The sequence below is a fragment of the Alosa alosa genome, chromosome 11 (genome assembly GCF_017589495.1).
Source record: "Alosa alosa isolate M-15738 ecotype Scorff River chromosome 11, AALO_Geno_1.1, whole genome shotgun sequence".
NCBI lineage: Eukaryota > Metazoa > Chordata > Actinopteri > Clupeiformes > Clupeidae > Alosa > Alosa alosa.
The window spans coordinates 35,195,681-35,220,432 of NC_063199.1; the positions used below are offsets into that span (position 1 = coordinate 35,195,681).

The 24,752-nt window shown below is 46.5% G+C and overlaps 2 protein-coding genes across 3 annotated transcripts in view; one reads left to right on the plus strand and one right to left on the minus strand.

The window, feature by feature from the left end:
• tubgcp6 (tubulin, gamma complex associated protein 6) overlaps nucleotides 1-12,716 on the plus strand; it is a 33,082-nt gene extending 20,366 nt beyond the window's left edge. The window contains 10 exon segments of the mRNA XM_048256182.1: nucleotides 1,396-1,871; nucleotides 2,052-2,219; nucleotides 3,032-3,200; nucleotides 5,429-5,570; nucleotides 8,188-8,322; nucleotides 8,324-8,428; nucleotides 9,192-9,324; nucleotides 9,678-9,891; nucleotides 11,294-11,487; nucleotides 11,941-12,716. Coding sequence (XP_048112139.1) covers nucleotides 1,396-1,871; nucleotides 2,052-2,219; nucleotides 3,032-3,200; nucleotides 5,429-5,570; nucleotides 8,188-8,322; nucleotides 8,324-8,428; nucleotides 9,192-9,324; nucleotides 9,678-9,891; nucleotides 11,294-11,487; nucleotides 11,941-12,032 — 1,828 coding nt within the window. The 3' untranslated portion in view covers nucleotides 12,033-12,716.
• A 1,342-nt stretch (nucleotides 12,717-14,058) lies between these two features.
• The window catches only part of appl2 (adaptor protein, phosphotyrosine interaction, PH domain and leucine zipper containing 2), a 32,709-nt gene continuing 22,015 nt past the window's right edge, over nucleotides 14,059-24,752 (minus strand). Inside the window, exons 6-16 of one of the 2 annotated variants that reach the window (XM_048257780.1) lie at nucleotides 24,225-24,263; nucleotides 24,008-24,050; nucleotides 22,744-22,800; nucleotides 18,219-18,313; nucleotides 17,698-17,853; nucleotides 17,337-17,389; nucleotides 16,982-17,156; nucleotides 16,313-16,349; nucleotides 16,035-16,190; nucleotides 15,787-15,834; nucleotides 14,059-15,348 (exon numbers count right to left, since the gene is read on the minus strand). In XM_048257780.1, the coding sequence (XP_048113737.1) occupies nucleotides 15,217-15,348; nucleotides 15,787-15,834; nucleotides 16,035-16,190; nucleotides 16,313-16,349; nucleotides 16,982-17,156; nucleotides 17,337-17,389; nucleotides 17,698-17,853; nucleotides 18,219-18,313; nucleotides 22,744-22,800; nucleotides 24,008-24,050; nucleotides 24,225-24,263 (991 nt within the window). In that variant the 3' untranslated portion in view covers nucleotides 14,059-15,216. The remainder of the gene's footprint in view (nucleotides 15,349-15,786; nucleotides 15,835-16,034; nucleotides 16,191-16,312; nucleotides 16,350-16,981; nucleotides 17,157-17,336; nucleotides 17,390-17,697; nucleotides 17,854-18,218; nucleotides 18,314-22,743; nucleotides 22,801-24,007; nucleotides 24,051-24,224; nucleotides 24,264-24,752) is intronic. The other variant, XM_048257781.1, reaches the window with a different exon arrangement.

Consider the following 24,752-nt stretch of genomic DNA (forward strand, 5'->3'; position numbering starts at 1 on the left):
GATAAGTGTCTTGTATCATATCTATAATTTTGATGAGCTCTACAGAAATTACAAACTATCTCAGATGTAAATGCTTATGTATCCTATTACTCAAATTCAATTAAACCCACCAATAGGCTAGCTAGACCTTAGTTTCACAGCCTAGGTATGTTAGCAACACAGGGCTTGAAAGCATTGCCTGTATCACAAACAAAACCAAAAATAATGCGGGATTTATCTGGGAATAGGCTACTGAAGGTAGGGCGAAGCCATCTCGCTGTCATGTTTAATTTGGTTCCTTGGTTAACATAATGTAGGCTACGTTTTTTGCACAAAATTAAGCCTGCTAATAAAAACTTAAACATAAACACAAACAAAGCCGTGATCTCCTGTGGAATCCCTGACTGCCTTCCAACGTTAGCCTACTATTATTTGTTGACATGAAACCTGAACTAATCGGCAGCTGTTCCTGAAGTTCACTTTCATGGCTATTTTTTTTTTAATTAGTGTACTTTTTTGCAGTGGCTTTTGAATTTTTAAGCTGGATGAATACACAGGGGAAACACTGGTATATGGTGTAGAGTCTCTACATGCAGTAGGTGTAGAAAGGTATGGTGGTAGAAAGGTATGGTGTAGAGTTCTACAGTGTAGAGGTATGGTGTAGAGTTCTACAGTGTAGAGTTCTACAGTTTAGAGCAGGGGTCTCAAACTCAAATGAGCTGGGGGCCACTTCTGCCAACATCATCTGATTGGAGGGCCACGTAAGTGTTAAAGAATAATACAAAAAAAACGTCTATTTCTGAAAATGCAATGGTTTTTTTTTTTTTTTTTTCCAAATACCAATTATGCCTATTGGGGCAGGTCTCTTGGCACACTGGCTGATCTTTTCCTCCAGAATCTCAGTGTAGCCTCTTGCTTTAATGTTACCGTTTACTTTGAGAAGGTCACCAGGCCCCCCTGGTTGAAAAACATCCCAAAAGAATACTTTTCTAACCCCCACAATTGAAATGGACATGGTGTCATTGGAATTTAATGCTTCTTTTTTATGCCAATCGCAGGCCCTTTATATGTCCCTGGTTTAAAAAAAAAGTCCAGTGAAGGCTAAATTCTTTGTCCAGGTGTGCCCATATAAAGGTTAAGCTGAGTTATGCATGTTTGGAGAACAGTGATCCATGATCAGCATCCAAGATGACCAAGTGATCCATTTTGAGATGGAGTGAAAATTTCAAAAACCAAAACACCATCCATAATGTGGAGAATAGCTTTAGAAATGTATTAGTTTTGGGTGTTTTTCAGACAATGGAACCTAGTGAACTTCTCAAAGTCTTAGTTGGCGTTCAGCATTAGAATCTAAGGCAAAGCCCCCTCTGAAGACCTTAAAGCAAAACTGATCAGTGTTCTCTCTCTGCGTGACAGTGCCCACGGCCACTCCTCGGACTCCACCCTCACAGTGGGCTGTGTGGTGTCGGGCGTTCAGCCCCAACTGGCCCCTCTACCGGGCAGTGCCCACGGCCACTCGTCCGACTCCATCCTGGCCGTGGGCTGTGTGGTGTCGGGCGTTCAGCCCCAACTGGCCCCCTCCTCAGTCCCCGCCACCGTCCGACCATCCTGGCCGCGGGCTGTGGGCGGTGCTCCCCCAAATGGCCCTCTACCGGGCAGTGCCCACGGCCACTCGTCCGACTCCATCCTGGCCGTGGGCTGTGTGGTGTCGGGCGTTCAGCCCCAACTGGCCCCTCTACCGGGCAGTGCCCACGGCCACTCGTCCGACTCCGCTCTGGGAATGGGCTGTGTGGTGAAGGGCCCCAAGCCTGGCAGCGCACTACAGACGGACCCCTCACTCAAGGGGGACGGAGATGCCCCTCAGCCTTCAACTGACCTGCTCACCAACCCAGGTGAGGTGGACATTCTCTATAGTGAAAATATGTAGTCATAGGCTGTGATTTTTTTTGTACATACCTTGTATGCTTGTGATCGTTGTAAAGTATTGGTTAACTCAGGAAGTGGTTAATTTGTGAAATAATGCTTATTTGATGCGTGCGATCAGTGTACTGACTCTGTGACTCTCGTGGTAGACTCTCCCTACGGGCTCCTTGGCCTCCCTGCCTTTCTGGATGAAGGGCTGACTGCATGGGCTCAGGGCCTGGGCCTCTCCCCTGGCGAAAGCCCTGAGGACCACTACCTGCTGTCCCTGGCCTCCCAGTACCAGGTGGAGCAGTACGAGGACACCTACAACCTCATGAGTGAGTGCTGACTGACCATGGCGACTTGTCCAGTGTGACTCGATAGATACACTGTCATCAGAAAGATATGAGAATGGAGCTGATTGGCTGTAGCCGTAGAGTGCTGCTATGATGTGGCCAATCACTGAAGTCTAAACGTCTGATGTGGTTTCTGTGACATTCTGCTGGCTGGTAATATCTCGGCACATGTAAATAAGAGCTGATGGGGTTGACCATAGAGTGTAAATACTGTAAGAGCTGACTGGGTTGACCATAGAGTGTAAATACTGTAAGAGCTGACTGGGTTGACCATAGAGTGTAAATAAGAGCTGATGGGGTTGACCATAGAGTGTAAATAAGAGCTGATGGGGTTGACCATAGAGTGTAAATAAGAGCCCATGGGGCTGAAGAGCTGGAGGGGGGCTGACCATAGAGTGTAAATAAGAGTTAGAGCTAATGGGGTTGACTATAGAGTGTAAATAAGAGCCGACGACCACAGGGGTTGGCCGACCATAGAGTGTAAATAAGAGTTAGCCGATGGGGTTGACCATAGAGTGTAAATAAGAGCTGATGGGGTTGACCATAGAGTGTAAATAAGAGCTGATGGGGTTGACCATAGAGTGTTAATAAGAGCTAATGGGGTTGACCATAGAGTGTAAATACTGTAAGAGCTGACGGGGTTGACCATAGAGTGTGAATAAGAGCTAGCTGATGGGGTTGACCATAGAGTGTTGCACTGATGGCTGTCTGGTGCAGTAGAGTGTTGCTGACCAGAGGCTTGTGTTGTACAGTCTGAGCTGAAATTGATTAGTGTACCCCCCTACCCACCCCAGCGGCTGTCCCGGACACCCTGCTGTTGCAGCAGGTGGTGCGGGGGCCCTACGGCTTCCCCATGGACCCCTCCCTCCACAGGGCCACCGACACCACAGCCGTGCGGCTCAGCGAGATGGTGTCCCTACCGGTGCTGATGAAACACTCCGTTACCACGCCTCTCATCACTCAGTGAGTCGCCGCTTCTGTGTGTGTGTGCGTGTGAAAGAGTGTGATTTACATGTATTGAGCAACCTAAATTCCATTCTGTGTGTGTGTGCGTGTGTGTATGGATGTGGATATACTGTGTGTGTACGTGTATTGTGGCCCTCATTTATTAAACGTGCGTACAACATAAGACAGGCTTAGGACAGGCGTAGGCCCAGGCTCATTTCCACACAAAGCAAATGGCATTTATCAATCTGAACGTGAGCGGTGGTTACGCTCCAATCTCACGTCAAGTCTCAACTCGTGTACGCCCGTTTTTGAGGTGGCATAGCACGGTGCAGCAATAAATTGGCAGAGGATTGTAAAGTTGAAGAGTTGAATTCATGGAATATCTTGGACCCAAGACATTTCCTGCACATTTGTAGCCTACTTGCCGTAATGTAGCCTGTTGACACATTTGAATGACTTAGGGGATAGCTATAGGCTAAATTCTAGGGGCGAGGACTTTCCAGCCACCACATTTATCAACAAACATGTTTACACAAAGGAAAGACGCAGATATTTCCCTGCGGTTTGGCCTCTCATTTACACGAAAACCCTGTTTTTATCACAGAAAACGATTATTTCTAAAAACTCCGACCAAAGTGGAGATTTCTGATAACGCTGGTTATGTGCTGTCGTGTCAACTGGGAGAAACGGGGGTTTGGCATGCTCTTGACGGCACAGAGAAACTTCTCTGAAAACTGACAGGTGTGCACAATGTTATTTTTGAAAACGGAGAGGGTGCAATGTCCGTTTATAAAAATAGCCAGCCATGTATAAACGTAGCCATATTCTTAAACTGGAATTGGAGTGATACGAAAGTTTCATGAATCAAGTGTGAGCCCCGTCGTAAGATCATGAATCCCCGCTAAGTTCGAAGCCGCCCGTCAGAAGATGAAATCACGCTGCGGAGTTCCGATCATGAATCATCGTCGCGTAGTTCCGTCAGAAGATGATGAATCACACGCACGATGAGCCGTGAGAATTCCGTCAGAAGATGATGAATCACGCGTGAGTTCCGTCGTAAGATGATGAATCACATGCGAGTTCCGTCGTAAGATGATGAATCACGCGTGAGCCCTGTCGTAAGATGATGAATCACACGTGAGCCCCGTCGTAAGATGATGAATCACGCGTGAATCATGTCGTAAGATGATGAATCACACGTGTCGTAAGATGATGAATCACGCGTTAGCCCTGTCGTAAGATGAGGAATCACACTTGTCGTAAGATGATGAATCACACTTGTCGTAAGATGATGAATCACACTTGTCGTAAGATGATGAATCACGCGTGTCGTAAGATGATGAATCACGCCCCGAATCAATCACGCGTGATGATGAATCGCTAAAGATGATGAATCACACGCAGTCGTCGTGAAGATGATGAATCACGCGCGAGTCATGTCGTGAGTTCATGAATCACGCTGCGGTTTGGCAAGATGATTAATCACGCCGCGCGAAGAATTCTGTCGTAAGATGATGAATCACACCGTGTCGCGATGAGCCCTGTCGCAAGATGATGAATCACACGTCGAAGAGCCCCGAATCGGCCACGCCGCGAATCAAGTGTCGAAGATGATGAATGAATCATGATTAAATCACGCGATGAATCATGTCGTAAGATGATGAATCACGCGTCGTAAGATGATGAATCACACTTGTCGTAAGATGATGAATCACACTTGTCGTAAGATGATGAATCACGCGTGTCGTAAGATGATGAATCACGCGTGAATCATGTCGTAAGATGATGAATCACACGTGTCGTAAGATGATGAATCACGCGTCGTAAGATGATGAATCACGCGTGAGTCATGTCGTAAGATGATGAATCACGCACTCAGATGATGAATGGTTTCTATGCTCAGATCATGAATCAGGCCGCGAGCCCCGGTGTGTGTGTGTGCGGTGTGCACCTGTGTGTCTATGCTGGTTTCTATGCTCAGTTGATAATTATACTGTGGTGTGTGTGTGTGTGTGTGTGTGTGTGTGTGTGTAGATGTGGATATACTGTGTTTGTGTGTGTGTGTGTGTGTGTCCGAGTAGAACTTCCTAAACCCACAGATATCTAGATTGTACAGTATTCAGCTCATGTTGATATCTAGAGTGTACGGTATTCAGCTCATGTTGATCTAGATAGTATGGTATTCAGCTCATGTATCACCCTTTGGTTTGCCTGTGTCTCCTCTCTCTCCTCTCCACGAGCAGTGTGTCTCTGGTCAACAAGGCTGTCGTGGATTACTTTTTTGTGGAGCTGTGTGTGGAGAGGCACTTTGAGGCCCTGCGGCACTTCCTTTTGATGGAGGACGGAGAGTTCGCCCAGTCCCTCAGTGACCTGCTCTTCGAGAAGGTGAGGCACCCCCCTCTTTCTTTCTGTCTCTCTGTCTCTCACATGCTCTCTCTCTCAATTGGAGGAAGAACAGACTGGCATCAGAGGGAGAGAGGGAGGGAGGGAGGAGGAACAAGAGAGAGAGCCCTTGTGGTGAGCTAGTGAAGTGTGAAAGCTGGTGTACATGTTTAAAGGCCTGTGGGATGTGTTGTGCTCCCAGCACTGGTGAATAATTTCTGCCCATTGATCAGGCAGGAAGGGTTGCTTAGCCTACGTGCCCCCGACCAGGAAATGTGCTGAATTGATTTCCCCCACTCCGCCTGTGTGTGCGCGCCTCTCTGCGCTCTCACGGCCTGTTGCTGCTGTTCCGCTTCAGCATTCATACCGATTCCCTGAATATCTTTGGTCAGCGCTCGTTTGTGGATTCCGTAGGACAGAGAGAGACTCTACTGAGAGCACTGATCTAATGCTCGTTCAGGCATTTCACTTTGAATGTATTTCTGGTGTACATTAAATGAATGTAAATTTAGCTGGGACACATGGGTGCTCAATGTTTTCAGTGGGTGCCCGAGAGACGGAGCACCCACGGTATCGGCGCCTATGACAAGCGTATCTCGCGGTTGCATCCATTACAAACAAACATGCAATGTGAACGCTGGGATTGGGGAGCACTAAATGCTCTTCTGAATAAGTACGGTCAAGCCTTTAAATGAAAAACACTCTAATAATCAAAAAATAAACACTAATGAAGTAAACTTGTGACCATCAAAAATCGCTTTTATCGCCTGTAACTCCGTGATAACAGGACGCGAACAGGAAGGCATTTGGCTGAGCAACGGAGGTTATGCTCTATATTTTGTCCAAATGAATGTCTGTCTATCATCGCTGCACTCAAAGAAAACCAGAATCTTTAATTTGTCCTGGCGCTTCTTTTCTACGGCTGCAAACGGGATTCACTCGCCGTTAACCAAATATTTCTTTATTAGGGCAGGGCAGGCATATTTCTGGCTATTAAATTATTTCTAAACCAGTCTGCTAAAGTCTGTAGTGAAGTCTGTGTAGGGTTTTCCAGCTCCATTTCTTTTTACGAGACACCCTGCTCACTTGAGACCTCTGCCGGTCGTTGCAGCCACTGGAAAAATACAAATTAAAGTCGGATGTCAGCGTGATCCGCTACAAGGACCGGAGGAAGCTGGCCAAGTGGAAGCACTTCCCACTGTAGCTGCATTTATATGCCCAGAGCCCGAGACTTCTTCTGTATGCCACTCTGCCCATCTTGCAGGAGATGTACAGTTTTTGCTGTTGGATAGTATTTGTTGTACAGTGTACTCACAGGGTGCTTTAAGCTTTCTATCGTAAACGTGCTAATTACCAATAACATTTGCTAAATGAACCTTAACTTTTTCAGTAGCCATAGGGGTGTAGATTTGAACAAAATCTAGTTTGTTTCTTACCGGGGCTTTCACTGCCTGAAATATCCGATTTTGTTACCACGCTCGGAGTTTAGTGCTGGGCTGGTGGGTGCCTATTCCCAACCTGTCTCACGGCACATCAACGGTTAGCCCGAGAAAATCTCGTCGCAATTCAAAATTCCACTGGAGCTCCAAGCGGATTTGTACACGCAGCCTTACAACACTGTTTACAGCTCTTCGAGTCACGGTAAAATGTAATTTTTGGTACATAGCTAATTTAGATACACTTATGGTGTGGATGCTTCTGTTTCTTTAGGAATCCGCTGTCTTGGTTTGTATAGAAATGAATATTAAGTGACACATACACGTAAGAGGTTGGACATACGTGACGGTTGGTAATATGTGACGTTCCGATATATATCTGGGCAGAACTGATTCTTGATTCTTTATAGTTAACCCACAACAATTTTCCACTAATTATCAACATATCATCTTCAATTCAGTTCAATTCAGTTTTATTTATATAGTGCCATGACATAAGAATGCAGTGTGTATCATGAGAATGCGGTGTGTATCATGAGAATGCGGTGTGTATCATTAGAATGCGGTGTGTATGATATATAATACGGTGTGCATCATGAGAATGCGGTGTGTATCATATATAATACGGTGTGTATCATGAGAATGCGGTGTGTATCATGAGAATGGGGTGTGTATCATATATAATACGGTTTGTATCATGAGAATACAGTGTATTCAGCATCTGAGAACTATCAGACAATTCCTTCAAAACCCAAAGTAATAGTACTAATTCATGTTGTTTATTTCCTATTCTAAAAGAAAGGTAATTTAACCTACATAAATATCTACCACTCTCTGTTTTGAATGTTTATAAATATCTGTAACAACAAGCATTAATGTCATTTATTTGAGATTTCCAAACCATCCAAAATGAAGGGTAAACTCAAAGGATTGAAAGGATTTTAGAAAATAAGCTGCTAGGCGTCAAATAATTTAGTTATTAGCATGTATTTTTTTTTTTTTTTTTTTTAAATGCTTCTAATCCACAGTGTCAAGGAGTTGTCTCCAGACTCGGAACTCTCATCACATCAAGTGCTGATGTCATGACTGGCACTGTGAGACTAGACTGTTGCATATAAATGGAAGAAACTGACATTTAGTAGTATGCACATGACCGGTTCTTTGTGTGTGTGTGTTGTGGGCAGCTGGGGAGTGGACAGACCCCTGGAGAGCTCCTGACTCCTCTGGTGCTTAACTCCATCCTCAACAAAGCGCTGCAGTACAGCCTGCACGGAGACAGCGCCCTGGCGGCCAATCCCACGTCAAGCTCTGGGCGGGTACCTTCCTCCGGAAACCTTCCACCCACACCCCCCTCTCAACCGTCTGAGCTACGCTTACAGCAGAGCACACCCCGACTCTCTCAACTGTCTGGAGCTACGCTACAAGGTGAGCACACGCCCCACTCTCGAACTGCCTGAGCCACGGCCACAAGGGCAGCACCGACCTCCCCGGGGTCCCTGCCTGGAGCCACACCACATAGTGAGGGGCAGCTGTAGGGAGCCACGCCACATAAAGTGAGTAAGCGTTTAGGAGCCACGCTTAGCTGTCTGGAGCTACGCTACATAGTGAGGGCAGCGTAGGGAGCTACGCTACATAGTGAGTGGGCAGCTGGGGAGAGCCACTGCTACATAGTGAGGAGCTGCTACATAGTGAGGGCAGCGTGAGCCACAATAGCCACATAGTGAGTGGGCACAGCGTGGGGGCTATGCCAGATAGTGAGGGCAGCCGAGTGAGCCGGGGAGCAGGGAGGATCTAGATCACTTCCTGTCTGGCTCTCTCTTCAGTGTGATTAGATAGAGATAGATAGATAGAGATAGATAGATAGATAGATAGATAGAGATGGATAGATGGATAGATACATACTTACTTACCTTACTTACTTACTTACTTACTTACTTACTTCCTTCCTTGCTTGCTTCCTTGCTTGCTTGATTGATCCCCAGGGGAAATTCAAGATTAATATCAGTTGGCGCAGGGGGTTTGGTACGGCCGTTCAAATGAGCCTTCATGTGTCTGTCGTCTAAGTGACTGTGACTCCCCTGTCTCCTCTGTCTGATCCACTCATGTCCCTGTGATCTGACCACCTCTTTGTCTCCTGATTGATGACTAGAACTCTGTCTCTCTCTCTTTCTCTCTCTCCTTTCCCCAGGTTGATTGGCCCTTAAACATTATCATCAGCGACAGCTGCATGAACAAGTACAACCGCCTCTTCTCCTTCCTGCTGCAGCTCAAGCACATGGTGTGGACCCTGCGGGACGTCTGGTTCCAGCTGAAGAGAACCGGTAACTCTCTCTCTCTCCTCTCCTCTCCTCTCCTCTCCTCTCTCTCCCCTCTTTCTCTCTCCTCTCTTTCCTCTCTACCTCCTCCATCTCTCCCTCTACCCCCCCTTCATCTGCATCTGTCCATTCCTCAGAGCCAAAGGGACGGTATTTAGGAATAGGAACCTGACGGAGCTCAGCACTCTTCTGGAGCTCAGCCCGAGTAGCAGTAGATGAGGCCACTCATGTGTTGTCTCATCAGTAGCAGGTTTAGTTGTTTGAGCTCTCACCTGCAGTGGCCTCCGACAACGACTAAACACCGTATTTGTGTGTCACCGTGCAGCTAATCCCAGGTGTGTTTGTGTTTGATTGCGCAGCGCGGGTGAAAGGTGTGGCCGGCTCTGTGCAGTTCCATCAGCTGCAGCTCTACAGGCACGAGATGCAGCACTTTGTCAAGGTCATCCAGGGCTACCTGGCCAACCAGATCCTGCAGGTGTCCTGGAGTGAGTTCACTACCAAGCTGGGCAGCGTCAGCGACCTTGACGCCATCCACCGCACCCACGCCGACTACCTCAACAGAGCCATCTTCAGGTGAGCACGCTGACTACCTCAACAGAGCCATCTTCAGGTGAGCACGGAGAGTCTTTGATCCGGAAAAAGATCTCTGTTGAGGCAGAGCTGTTTATCTTCAAAGGGGAAAATGCCTTTTAGAATTTTTCAGTTCACTGACTCACTAATAATATTTTCTGTTTCACTTATTTAAACACAGGCATGGAGTCCAGCACCAGATGCATAAAATATATTTGTTTGGCTACGTAAAACTTCAAATAATAGCAATCAATAAGTCCCAAATAGACACCGGTCTCTTTTAAACGCCTGGTGTCGCTACAGGTTTGGGTTAAAGGCCGATCTCAAATAGAGGCCTAGTCTGTTTTTTAGTTTCGAGTTGTATTTAATCTTCTAAAACCCGTCAGATCGTCTGTTTAAGCCAGTATGGTGCAGACTGCGCACGCTAACGTTATGATTACATGGCATTAAAAGACTGCGGTGGGGAAAAGCTAGAGTTCCAAATTGCATAACTTTTTTCAATATGAACTATGCCTATATGTCCGACTCAGACATGGTTCAATTCATCCCTTTTGTTTCAAATTTACAGATAGGCCGATGATGAGTTTTTTTTTTTTGCTGGCAACAAAACAAAAGGGTTCACAAACGTTATTCTTTATTCTAAATGCGTACTGCCATGGCGATAAAGAGAAAGATGTAGGCTATGATTGATTTGAAATGCAAGTTGACTGTTGTCAAATTTGGCAAATAAAATACGGTGGAAATGGTTCATGCTCTCTCGTGCGGTTTCATTCGTGCTGAAAAGGAGGGAGAATTTAACATTACGCACGTTCCACTTTTGCATAAATAATTCCTGAACCGTTTTGGTCAGGGCTGAATATGCAATTGTATTTGACAGAGGACAGATATAGGTTGCTAGTGACAAAATATGAGCTTTCAGTGTGATACGATCTCTTTGTAAGTTACGTTTGATTAAAACGTGTTTCATCTGTTCTGGCTATCCCCGCTATTTGGATCTTGTCTCACTCAATGAATAACATCTCTACACTAAATGAATGATCCGTAATTGTCATCGGATAGCCTAGTCATATGGGTAGACATTCAATGTGTTTGACATAATTAATTCAATAATATATTCCATCTTTGCAGACGAAAAGTTTTGTGTAAAGGGAATTAAAGGCCTGTCTCATATAGACGCCTGTCTCTAATACTAGCTGGTGCAGTTTGGTGATTTGGGAAAATAAAAGCCCGGGCTATTATTTGGAGTTTTATGGTGGTTAATGCCTAATGATCTATCAAGAGAGTTGTATGAATCATAAATCATTTTCTATCCTTCATGAAGGCCATTAGGCCACCCATACTCATCCATGCCTGTGCTGTCTGTGCTGCCTGTGCTGTCTGTGCTGTCTGTGCTGCCTGTGTCCAGGGGGCTGTTGACGGAGAAGGCTGCTCCAGTCATGAACATCATCCACAGCATCTTCAGCCTCATCCTGAAGTTCCGTGCCCAGCTCGTGTCCCAGCCCTGGGAGTGCCAGCAGGGGGAGACAGTGCACCCCAGCTTCATCGCCATGCAGCAGTCCTACAACACCTTCAAGTACTACTCGCACTTCCTCTTCACAGGTGAGGCGCTGGGTGCATCAGGGCTCAGAGTTTCAGGCAGACAGGCTGTTTTCAGGTGTTTCTTTCAGTGCCTGTCAGTATTTGAATGTGTTACTAACCTGAGGAGAATGTAGATCAACTGAACTTGAATGAAAGTAATGTCCATCTCTTACCCTGACCTGCTAAAGTTGGGGGTGTCGTCTCTATTCCTCAAAGTCACCAAGCGCTGTCGGTTCTGCACAGCTCGAGATGCTGCAGCCAACAGCAAGAGCTGCCAGGCAGCTACAGCGCTACATTCTGGGGGCATGAACATGGGGCAGCTACAGCGCTACACTCTTGGGGCATGAACATGGGGGCTCTGTGACCTTGGGAAACAGAGATCTATGTGAAAAACCCCCGGACTTCTCGTTTAAGCTGTATTCTAGTAGACCTGTAGTCCTGTTATATTCTCATGCATTTAACTCTTGCCCACAGTTGTCTCCAAATTGGTCAACAAAGGCTACCAGCCTCACCTGGAGGACTTCCTTCTGCGCATCAACTTCAATGACTATTACAAGGACTCCTGAGATCTACTCCCGACTATTACAAGGACTCCTGAGATCTACTCCTGACTATTACAGATCTACTCCCGACTATTACAAGGACTCCTGAGCAACACGGTCAAGCCTGTTTGTGTGTGGCATGAGGTGCATGTCTGCTAGATTGATATGCACTTATACGGTGAGCTTCTGTTGTCCATCTAGAACCACAGGATTCAGCCTGTGCAGCTGTGCGTGTACCATGCCTCTATGCGCTTATCTATGGCCGTCCTAGAGAGACAACACAAGCAGGCACTTTATCTAAGTACCGCGTGTGATTGGTACATATATGCTGGCGTCCACACTTGCCTTTGAGGTTTTGCATATGTGTGCAACGGATCTACTGTATCGATCCTCTCATGCTAAATATGCTGTGGTGGAAGCTAGCATTTCTCAGCTATAAGCATTGTGGCCAACAGACAGCCTAAGTCCACCTCTGGTATATGTTGAGGTTGGAAAGCTGATAGGCAGCTCTGTGTTGTGTTTCGTGTGGTGTGCCGACCCCCATCCACCAAGTGAAGCTTATAAAGCACTTCCTTATCTGTTATCTCTTCAAGTACAGGGGCCAAATGACTTCCCCTGCCCCCCCCCCAACCTCAGGTGTGCCTGACCTCTTAAGCTCAGTGTAAAATGCACATTTTGTGAATTGTGTAATAAATACCTAATTTTCAATTCTTGTGATGTTTTTTTCTGAAAAAAAAAAAAAAAATTAAGAAGGAAATATGTCAAGCATACCAGCATGTCCGATAAAAAGAGAATGCCCAAACTTTGAGGAGTTAAAAAATACCACATACATTTATTAAAGAGGACATATTAATGTTTGCATTTATACACTCTCTTAGAAAAGCCACTCCCCGAACCACGAGTAAAAGCCTTGCAGGAAGTGGATTCCGTAGAACTTGTTCTGACCACCTAGCTCTGAGAGGCACTCAGATGCCTTGTATCCCTTTACTTTAGATGTCTACTGTCTGCTCGTCCCTCAGTCCATTTCTCCTCACAGAGCATTAAGCTAGAGCATGGAGCTTTAAACACATAGCAGACATAACAAAATCACACTGTTTGGGTTCCTCTGAAGGGCCACAGGAGGGGCTGTGACAAGTTGTTTTAAAAGAAACCGAGGCAACCGACCACTTTGTTTGTACAACAATCAACTGGCTTGTCACCTGTCTGTGTTTGTGTGTACACAAGCTAGCTAGAAGCCTGGATCTGTGGAGAGGGAAATGAAAAGCCCTTGAGGAAAATGAACAGGTGACCACTGAAGAAAATTACTTTCCTTTTTTGCTACAGTGCAACCAAATTTGCCTTTTGTTCAGTTTCCTTCCACAGTTCTAGATCAAATACATTTCCACACACAGGAGGAATACATTAGGAGAGTGGAGTACCACTTCAAAAGAAAAAGGAAGGCCTACTGCACATACTTGGAGCCATTCGCTTCAGGGCATAACGTTAGTTGGAATTAGAGGTCTGCACTCCCGCGGTAGAGCCGCGGGTCCCGACATAAAGAGTCTTGGCGCTGGACAACTTTTTGAAAGCTATTTATGGGGGGCCGAAGGGGATGAGAGAGGTGCGGATCGCCGGGTGCGGGACAAACCGATGATTCACTGCACTCCCGAAAATTAATATGTGCATAAAATTAAATATGGAAATGATTAAAGTAGTGTTCATAACTATAGTTCAGCTGGATGTTCTGTTAGGCAGCATTAAAAAATGGGGTTTAAGCATAACTGACGGATAGCAGGCCTATAGCCTATATTGTCGTTTACGTGGGTTCAATTTGTTCCTGCTGCTCATTGCCAACTCGAAATCGAAAGCATGACAGAGGAAGAGGGCACCAGACTAGGCCTACTTCAGTTGTTAGCCTACATTCAGAACCAAGAAACTGACATCTGGAGTCTTTCTCAGGTGTGTGTGCTCCTTTCGTGAGACAGAAAGAAAAACTGAATAGGCTATGCTATTCCTCCTGCATGCGGGCGGGAGCGGGACTAAAAATGACACATTAATGCGGGAGCGGGCAGACCTCTAGTTGGAATATACTGTCAATGTGTTTATGTAGCTGTCAAGTCACACTTCAAATCCAGACTGTGTTTGTCAACATAGTCTCAGATGGTTTACATTTTTTATGGAAACTTGACCCTGTAGCCTGATACATGAGTGCTGTGAAATGCTTTAGTTCGTATGCAGAACATCAATCTGTTTATAGTGTTTTGTAAACCCAGACACAGGATTCCTCTGACTAGTTCAGGGATAGCCAATTCTGAAGATAGTTTGTGAGAGTGGTGCGGTAGCAGAAAGGAGCCTTTTAGAAATGAATCGATTGCAGTGCTGTGTCCTGATACTGTGTCATTGTAGTATCAGAACAGCGCTGTAAGATGACACTCAAGTTAAGACGGCCTTGATATTTTTAGAGAAAATACATGCACATTCTATTGGCATTCTTTTGGTCCCACAACAACTTTGCCATCATTCCTATGACCAACCATACTTCAAATAAGGACATATTTTAACCAACCTGTTTGTTTTATACAGATGTCAAACCCTATCTAGGTTTGAGGTGAGTTAGTTTACCCCATGAACAAGATGTAGAGGACCCCACGCTCATCACACCAAAACAATAAAAGCACACACACACACACACTGTTGTAGTGGAACATCATTTGAAAACAATAAGACAAATCTTGAATCTTCATTCGGTGAGGAAATAACCTCTTCATGTCACCCTACAATCTACTTTCTCAATACAACATCAGAGATTAGTGCAAGCTGCTGTCGCCAAGCCCCATGATGCAGAAGAACTCTGGGGAAGTGCAACTCTTACTCTGCAGGAATGATACATGTATTGACTCACATCTATTGAGAGGAAAGGGACCAACATACCATGAGCCAACATATTAGGCTATGACAGGCTTTAGCATACCACAGCTGCTAGCCTCAGCTGGGGTCAGCCGCATATGAGCATGTAAACCTGTGAGAGGTGGGAAAGACGTCCTTCTTCGTTCGTTAAGTACATCATTAATAACGACACCCCCAGTTGAAAGAGAAGTAACCCAAATTAGGTAAAACAGAAAAGTCCCTTTGTATCAGAATCTCAATGGAGCAAATTGTTAGCAAGAGGTGTAATGGACAGAGGGTTGAGATCATGGGGGAGGGAGGGGGTTGGGTGAAGGCCCGGCCTTCAGGCTTCGGACTCCAGGTCCTCCTCTCCCCCACCGTTAGATGTGTCACCACTCTCGCTCTCCAACAGGAGGAACTTGCCGTCGTTGGTCAGTGGCATGGACTTCATCAGCTGGGCCAGTGCCTCTGGGTCCTGTGTGGAGAGATGGACATAGAGAAAGTAAGCTAAAGCAATCTAATCAAATAGAAGGCATATGGTTGGTTGGCCGCACTATGGAATCCTGGGATTTAATCAATTTTTCCACTTTTGGCTGTTCTCCACATTGTCTTATGATGCATTGTTTAAATGTCAGGTAGTACTTTTGCTACACCACCACCGAAAAGACTGGAACATTTCACGCAGGGAAATTTCTGGACAAAACAATATGAGTGCAGTGCAGAGGAAGACTCAATGAGCTGTGTAGAAAGTTCCAGTGCAGTAAACTTATAGAAGACACTGTCCCATTCACAATGATCTGTGTAGAAAGTTCCAGTGCAGTAAACTTATAGAAGACACTGTCCCATTCACAATGAGTTGTGTAGAAAGTTCCAGTGCTGTAAACTTATGAAAGTGTGTCTGACAGACAGTTACCTTCTTTGCCTCAATAATCTCCTTCCCCAGGCTTATTGTGTAGCATATCTGTGGAAGAAAAAGTAGTGAAATGAGAAGAGCTCAAGGTCTTCATATTCTAAGAGCACAACACAATAATATTGTTATTCATTCGGTTCACATTAACTCCAGTTTATAATAGCTCAAATGGATGTCCTGCTTTTGAAGACAGCTGGAAAAGTGCGTGTGTGACGTAATGGTGGTATTTTCGGTGCGGCGTGAACATTTACTTTTTCTCCCTCGGTGTGGCTCTCGAACACAAACGCGCTGAACGAGGGCGAGCCCTCCTCCTCCCCCTCGCTCCAGTCTCGGCACTCCACCACAAAGCCCATGAGCCGCCCGTTCTCCTGGTGGGCCGCAAACTGGGTCACGTCCCCGAGCTGGAACTGAGAGAGGACAGGAGGGAGGGGGGGCAGACTCGTTTAGACTGGACACCCTGGCACTAGGCACACTAACAGCCACCAGAGGAAAAGAACAGGGAGAGGTGTTCACAACTCGCATCACTTACACTGATCCTGGTAACCTGTGTCTGCGGGTCTATCAGCCTGCCAAAAGAGATCAGAGTCACATAAGCCCAGTGTCCTAACCTGATGAGGGACTCTTTTTTTTACCGCTAGCCAACTTTTTTACACACACTGATTACTATTTGATATTACCATTTCACTCTGTTAAGTGGAGCTGGTCTAAAGAATTTCCTTACAGATAAATTAGGTTGCATCCTTATCAAGTACATGACCATAAACTTCCCACAAGTTGTGGAAAGTGTTCTCTTAAGGCTGAACAAGATAGAAATTGAGTGGGTATGGGGACAGGAGGTCATTAAGAGGAGAACATTGTGTTTCTCTGTTGGTCCATTAACTGTTGCTTCGAGGAGCTTTGGTTTGTCTGGGGAAAGTCTTTTGTTAAGTTTGAAAGTCTAATGATGTCTAATGTTCTCATCCTTCTTCAAAACTACCCCTGTATGCAGCACATTGCTCAAAGATTATTATTTACAAGACATCTCACTGCTACTGAATAAAGATTCCTTCAGGACATCTCACTGCAAGACGTCACTGCTACTGAAGAAAGATTATTATTTACAAGACATCTCACTGCTACTGAATAAAGATTCCTTCAAGACATCTCACTGCAAGACGTCTCACAGCTACTGAATACAGATTCCTTCTTTCCAGCTCACCTTAAACTGTTGCTGGTGACCATCAGATGGGACTCGGAGGTCTTGAAGATGTTGTGGATGGCACGGGCAGCCAGCACCTGCCTCATGGCCTCATAGATCACTTCCTGTGTGTGGCCCGAGCGCACAGCCATGGAGCCCAGAAACCTCACGGCGAAAACCTGCTGCAGCAGCGAGTCTGGCAGAAGGCAGATAAGAGGACATCAGTGACCTCCAGTGTCTAGCAGCTGGACACCGGAGAGTAAGCTATGATGTGGTTAAAGGAACTAAGCCCTGTAAATACACACACACCTTTTACAAGTTCAATATGCCACAATATGTTTTGTATAAAACTGCATGTTAAATGTATGCACAGTACCATCAGAGTCAGAAGAGGAGTCCTCTTCTGTTTCACCAAAGGGGTTGGTCCGTCTGAGATAGAGGAAAAAACAGGGAAACTGAAAATGAAAACACTAAATGGAACAAATGAATACTAACCCTAACTGAACAAATGAATACTAACCCTAACTGAACAAATGAATACTAACCCTAACTGAACAAATGAGTACAAACAATGCAGCGTGACACCAATCACTGCCATCTGAGCCAATGACACGGAAATGTTTTGGTGAACAAACTTGACTGCAAGGCTGAATGTATTGAAAATTCTTGACACTATTGGCCACACAGAGATCTGCAGGAAGAGCTGGAGACACACACACACACACAGCTTCCCTCACCTTCCCCCTGCTCGGTTCTGGTCCTGAAACTCCGAGGCGGGAAGCATGATGTCAAACTGAATCGGCGTTCCCAGGGCTATCAAGTCGTCTGGCTCAGGAGCAACTGTGGGCTTCTGGGAGGCTGCCGCAGTGACCACCACCCCACCAGGCTTCGCCCTGAACAGGCAACACACGCATGGACAAACAACGAGAGGGAGGAAAGAGAATGATATGAGCAGGAAGAAGAAAGACCCTCATTCACACAGTCCCCCATCCTGCACAGTATGAAAGACCCTCATTCACACAGTCCCCCGTCCTGCACAGTATGAAAGACCCTCATTCACACAGTCCCCCGTCCTGCACAGTATGAAAGACCCTCATTCACACAGTCCCCCGTCCTGCACAGTAAGAAAGACCCTCATTCACACAGTCCCCCGTCCTGCACAGTATGAAAGACCCTCATTCACACAGTCCCCCGTCGTGCACAGTATGAAAAACAAGGCAAGCATTTTCTCATGTTCTGCATGACTCTGAAGACTGACCTGTCGGGGTTGGGCGACCCCTCCTGTCTCCTCTCGAAGCTGGTAATGGGTGTGACGGCCTGGATGGCGGTCTGGTTGAGCCTGATGGCCACAGCCTGGACACAGAGGGGTCAGAGGTCAGGCTGATCTACTCTCCCCAGTGGCCACACAACACCAAGGGCACCACGGGCACTGCACTGACCACACAACACATGGGCACTGACCACACAACATATGGGCACTGCACTGACCACACAACACATGGGCACTGACCACACAACACATGGGCACTGCACTGACCACACAACACATGGGCACTGACCACACAACACATGGGCACTGCACTGACCACACAACACATGGGCACTGCCACCACAACAACACATGGCACTGCACTGGGGCCACTGCACTGACCACACAACACATGGGCACTGACCACACAACACATGGGCACTGCACTGACCACACAACACATGGGCACTGCACTGACCACACAACACATGGGCACTGCCCACACAACACATGGCACTGCACTGACCACACAACACATGGGCACTGCACTGACCGACACAACACATGGGCACTGACCAATAATAACACTGACCACAACACATGGGCAATGCCCACAACACCAATGGCAACGCACTGACCACACAACACATGGGCACTGACCACACAACACATGGGCACTGACCACACAACACCACAGGCACTGACCACACAACACATGGGCACTGACCACACAACACCACGGGCACTGCACTGACCACACAACACATGGGCACTGCACTGACCACACAACACATGGGCACTGACCACACAACACCACAGGGCACTGACCACACAACACATGGGCACTGACCACCCACAACACACAATGGGCACCACACTGACCACACAACACCACAGGCACTTGACCACACAACACATGGGCACTGCCACTGAACACATGGGCAATGACCACACAACACCACGGGCACTGCACTGACCACACAACACATGGGCACTGCACTGACCACACAAACACATGGGCACTGACCAATAACACCACAGGCACACCACCCACATGGGCACTGCTGCACTGACCACACAACACATGAGCACTGAACAAACATGGGCACCGCACTGACCACACAACAAAACGGGCACTGACCACAAACACATGCCGTGGGCACTGCCCACACAACAACACATGGGCACTGCACACAACACATGGGCACTGCACTGACCACACACATGGGCACCGACCACAAACACCACGGGCACTGCACTGGGACCAATAATAACACAGGGGCACTGCACTGACCACACAACACATGGGCACTGCACCACACAACACATGGGCAATGACCATTGATGACCACCACACAACACTGACCACACAACACATGGGCACTGCCCACAATAACACATGGGCACTGACCACACACAACACCACGGGCACTGCACTGACCACACAAACACATGGGCACTGACCATTAACACATGGCACTGCACTGACCACACAACACCACGGCACTGCACCACACAACACATGGGCACTGACCACACAACACATGGGCACTGCACTGACCACACAACACATGGGCACTGCACTGACCACACAACACATGGGCACTGACCACACAACACCACGGGCACTGACCACACAACACATGGGCACTGCCCACACAACACATGGGCACTGCACTGACCACACAACACATGGGCACTGCACTGACCACAATAAACATGGGCACTGCTGACCACACAACACATGGCACTGCCCACACAACACATGGGCACTGCACTGACCACACAACACCACGGGCACTGCCCACACAACACATGGGCACTGCACTGACCACACAACACATGGGCACTGCACTGACCACACAACACCACGGGCACTGCACTGACCACACAACACATGGGCACTGCCACACAACACCACGGGCACTGCACTGACCACAAAACATGGCACTGCACTGCCACTGACCGCACAACACATGGGCACTGACCACACAACACATGGGCACTGGCCCACACAACACCACGGGCACTGCACTGACCACACAACACATGGGCACTGCACTGACCACACAACACATGGGCACTGACCACACAACACCACGGGCACTGCACTGACCACACAACACATGGGCACTGCACTGACCACACAACACATGGGCACTGCACTGACCACACAACAATAATCATGGGCACCGCTGGGCACTGCACCACACACATGGGCACTGCACTGACCATCATTAAACACACGGCACCGCCCACAACAAATGGGCACTGACCAATAATAAACACATGACACAACATGGGCACTGCCCACACAACACATGGGCACTGCACTGACCACACAACACATGGGCACTGACCACACAACACCACGGGCACTGCACTGACCACACAACACATGGGCACTGCACTGACCACACAACACATGGGCACTGCACTGACCACACAACACATGGGCACTGACCACACAACACCACGGGCACTGCCCACACAACACATGGGCACTGCACTGACCACACAACACCACGGGCACTACACTGACCACACAACACCACGGGCACTGCCCACACAACACATGGGCACTGCCCACACAACACATGGGCACTGCACTGACCACACAACACCACGGGCACTGCACTGACCACACAACACATGGGCACTGCACATGGGCACACACTGACCACCCACCATCGGCACTGCACTGCCCACACAACACATGGGCACTGGCACGGTCACTGCACTGACTCAGCCCCAAACTTAACAACGGTGGTGTAGTCACTTTCTTATCATCATCAGTTTTGGAGATGGTTGTCACTGGACTGCAAAGTGCAGATCTGTCAACAGTCCCTTAGTGACGTGTTCTGCCTTGCTATTTTGGATCTCATATATAAACACACAAATATGTAGTTTACACTTCTGGTGCAAGTCTGCATGCTCTAGTTCATGTGCTGTTTACTTAAAAACTAAAAATAGCCAATTGCAGTAATGCATTCATCATTACGGGGTTCCAGACAATGTTGTCTGATAAAGTAGTAATTTCAACCCAGACAGACAGACACACATACACACACACACCTTATCTAGCAAGAATGTTCAATGTTCTCTAGTTTTGCACTGTTAGTCTGTTCTCTCCTTGTAATTATGGGTGTGTTCATATGCATGGGTTCATCTGAGGCAGTATGTGTGTGTGTGTGTGTGTGTGTGTGTGTGTAATGCCGTATTTGTGTGTGTGCGTGTGTGTGTGAGTGTATTTGTGTGTGTGCAAAGGAGAGTGATAGAGAGAGAGAAGTAGGGTGGAGGTATAATCAGCTTCCTCTCCCACTGATAGGCGGGCTTGTGTGAGGGATAAGCTTCTCCCCGGGCCATAAAGAGGCTCTCCTCCGGAGCCAGCGCAGCTCTGCTCTGACCCCCTCTACATCAGCTAGCCACGACGGCAGGGGCCTGCGCTGACCCCCTCTACATCAGTTAGCCACGACGGCAGGGGCCTGCGCTGACCCTCTCTACATCTGCACATTAGTCAGCTAGCCACGACGGCGCTTCTGACCCCTCTACATCTGCACGTCAGTCAGCTAGCCACGACGGCAGGGGCCTGCGCTTCCACAAAGACTCCCGCTCAAGACGCCCTTGTCCCCCTGATTGAGTTGTTCACTGGGACATGATGAAAGAGTTTCCTACTGTTTTCACTTAAGCAGAGGACTATGAAAGGTTATACTTTTATAATTAAAGCCCCGATTCACAATTGAAAAATGTGTTCTTGGTTACACTCACAATTTGCACTTACTTTTTAAACATCTGTAAATAATATGCACTTGGATTGTACATTTGTGGATGATTGCATATTACTATAAGATGTAGCTAGGCTTAGGTGTACGATTTGAGTAATTAATAACACTACTACTGTACTGCTTGTACACTGCAAGTGTATTACACATTACTAAATCATATGTGCAAACCTATGTAGGCCTGCAGAGTTCTACTTTCTCTTTGCCTGTCTGCTTCAAATGTGGTGACTATTCCATATAGCGCCTGCAGCAAAACAATGAGCCATCTACAGCCTTGTCATTGACATCAGTTGGACCAGTTCAACCCAGTACACCAGTAGTTATTCTACAACTGATCTATGGTTTGTGTGAGCAAAACAATGAGCCATCTACAGCCTTGTCATTGACATCAGTTGGACCAGTTCAACCCAGTACACCAGTAGTTATTCTACAACTGATCTGTGGTTTGTGTGACTTCACTAGTGCAGGTGGAAGGACATCATAACGCATGTGTGTGTTACACATGCACATACATGTACACATACACAATCTGGCAACCTGAATGGATCAATGATTTTAAAATGAAGTTTGATGGCCATGCAAATTACGGGAGTTTTCTGGGAGAAATAACAAAACGGGAGGGTGCTGGGAGATGACCTTGAAATACGGGAGAAACCCGGGAAAAATGGGAGTGTTGACAGGTATGCTCCTGTGTGTGTTTTTTGTGTGTATTAACTATTGTAGGTGGAAGGACATCAGCGATAACAACCTACCTCTGGGTTGTCAGTCAGGTAGATCTGCCTGGAGATGTTGTTCAAGGTGCAAATCCACTGTGGATAACAAACAGCATGGTCAGCAGAGGGCTGGTCCAGTTCAGGTGCTGATTAACTGAGCTCTAGAGCGGCTGGTCCAGTTCCGGTGCTGATTAACTGAGCTCTAGAGAGAGGCTACAGTACGCAGGCAGAGGGGCATGTTCAGGCAGGTTGGTTATTTTGATAGAATGTACATGAAATCTGCAGCCTAGTAAATCACGTTGAGATTAAACTGTGCTGACACACACAGTTTTAAAGCTGGACAGACCGGCTGTGCAGTCCATCCCCGTCCCGCTGCGGGTCAGAGGAGGCTGTGCCAGGAGGCTGAGGAGGCTGTGCCAGGCTGAGGAGGCTGTGACAGGATGGCCTCATTTTCACTCAGAAGATAACATCAGCATGAAGAATGTGCTGCTGGGGCCTCCGTCTAAAGACTCTCTGGCCAAAATAACACTCGACTGAAAATAACCCGTAACACCACATTCGGTGTTCCATTCAAATGCCATTCCTGTATTTCTAAGAACCCACACACAATGGAGGACCAGTCACTAATACTCTATACTACACTAATACTCTATACTTCACTAATACTCTATACTTCACTAATACTCTATACTACACTGATACTCAATATATCACTGATACTCTATACTTCACTGATACTCTATATATCACTGATACTGTATACTTCACTGATACTCTATATATCACTGATACTCTATGCCCCACCACTGACATATATCTAATCTATACTACACTATTATATATATCACTGATACAACTGATGATACACTGATGCTCACTACTACTCTACTGATGCTCTATATATCACTGATACTCTATACTACACTGATACTCTATACTACACTGATACTCTATATAACACTGATACTCTATATATCACTAATACTCTATATATCACTAATACTCTATACTTCACTGATACTCTATATATCACTGATACTCTATACTACACTGATACTCTATATATCACTGATACTCTATATATCAATGATACTCTATATATCACTGATACTCTCTACTTCACTGATACTCTATATATCACTGATACTCTATATATCACTAATACTCAATACTACACTGATACTCTATATATCACTGATACTCTATATATCACTGATACTCTATACTTCTATGCAAATTGAATGAGCATTTGATAACGTTTGATCTCTTTTGGAGACAGAATCTTTCATCAGATAATACATACCTCTTCATATTCCCTTTTGCTCTCTGCCTGCAGAATTATAGACCTGAGGGACAAAAGGGAGATGAACAAAGATGGATTCCTTCATCAGGTTATGGATTTGGAATAAAGAAAACCGCACAATGTAGCCAAAGCAAATTCATCATGCCATTCTTTTCAACCAGAGATATGCTGGAACAGTCTATCAAATTTTATATTAAGAAGAGCTTTTGTCACCAACCTGTTATTATTCCATGAAAAATGATGGTATGACACAACACTGAAAATGACAACAAACACACACACACACACACACACAAAACACACCCTTTCACAGCGGCTCCCTCACACAAGCATTTGATTCATGAGAAGCACATACAGCATCTGTTAAATAAGTCTGACCCCACTTATCCAGATTTCCTGTTCCTTAGAGGCTTGCATCTATAGATGACAATAAGCTTACAACTATTGCAAGTTTGAGTGTGTGTGTGTGTGCATGTGTGTGTGTGTATGTGTGTGTGTTAAGGCATCTGTGCATGTGTGTGTACTCCTGTGTGTGTGTGTGTGTGTGTCTGTTAAGGTGTCTGTGTATGTGCATGTACTCCTGTGTGTGTGTGCGTGTATTTGTTAAGGCGTCTGTGTATGTGCATGTGTGTGTACTCCTGTGTGTGTGTGTGTGTGTGTGTGTGTGTGTGTGTATGTGTATGTGCATGTGTATGTGCATGTGTAACTGTGAGCCCAGTGTGTGCATGTGTCCATGACACCACCA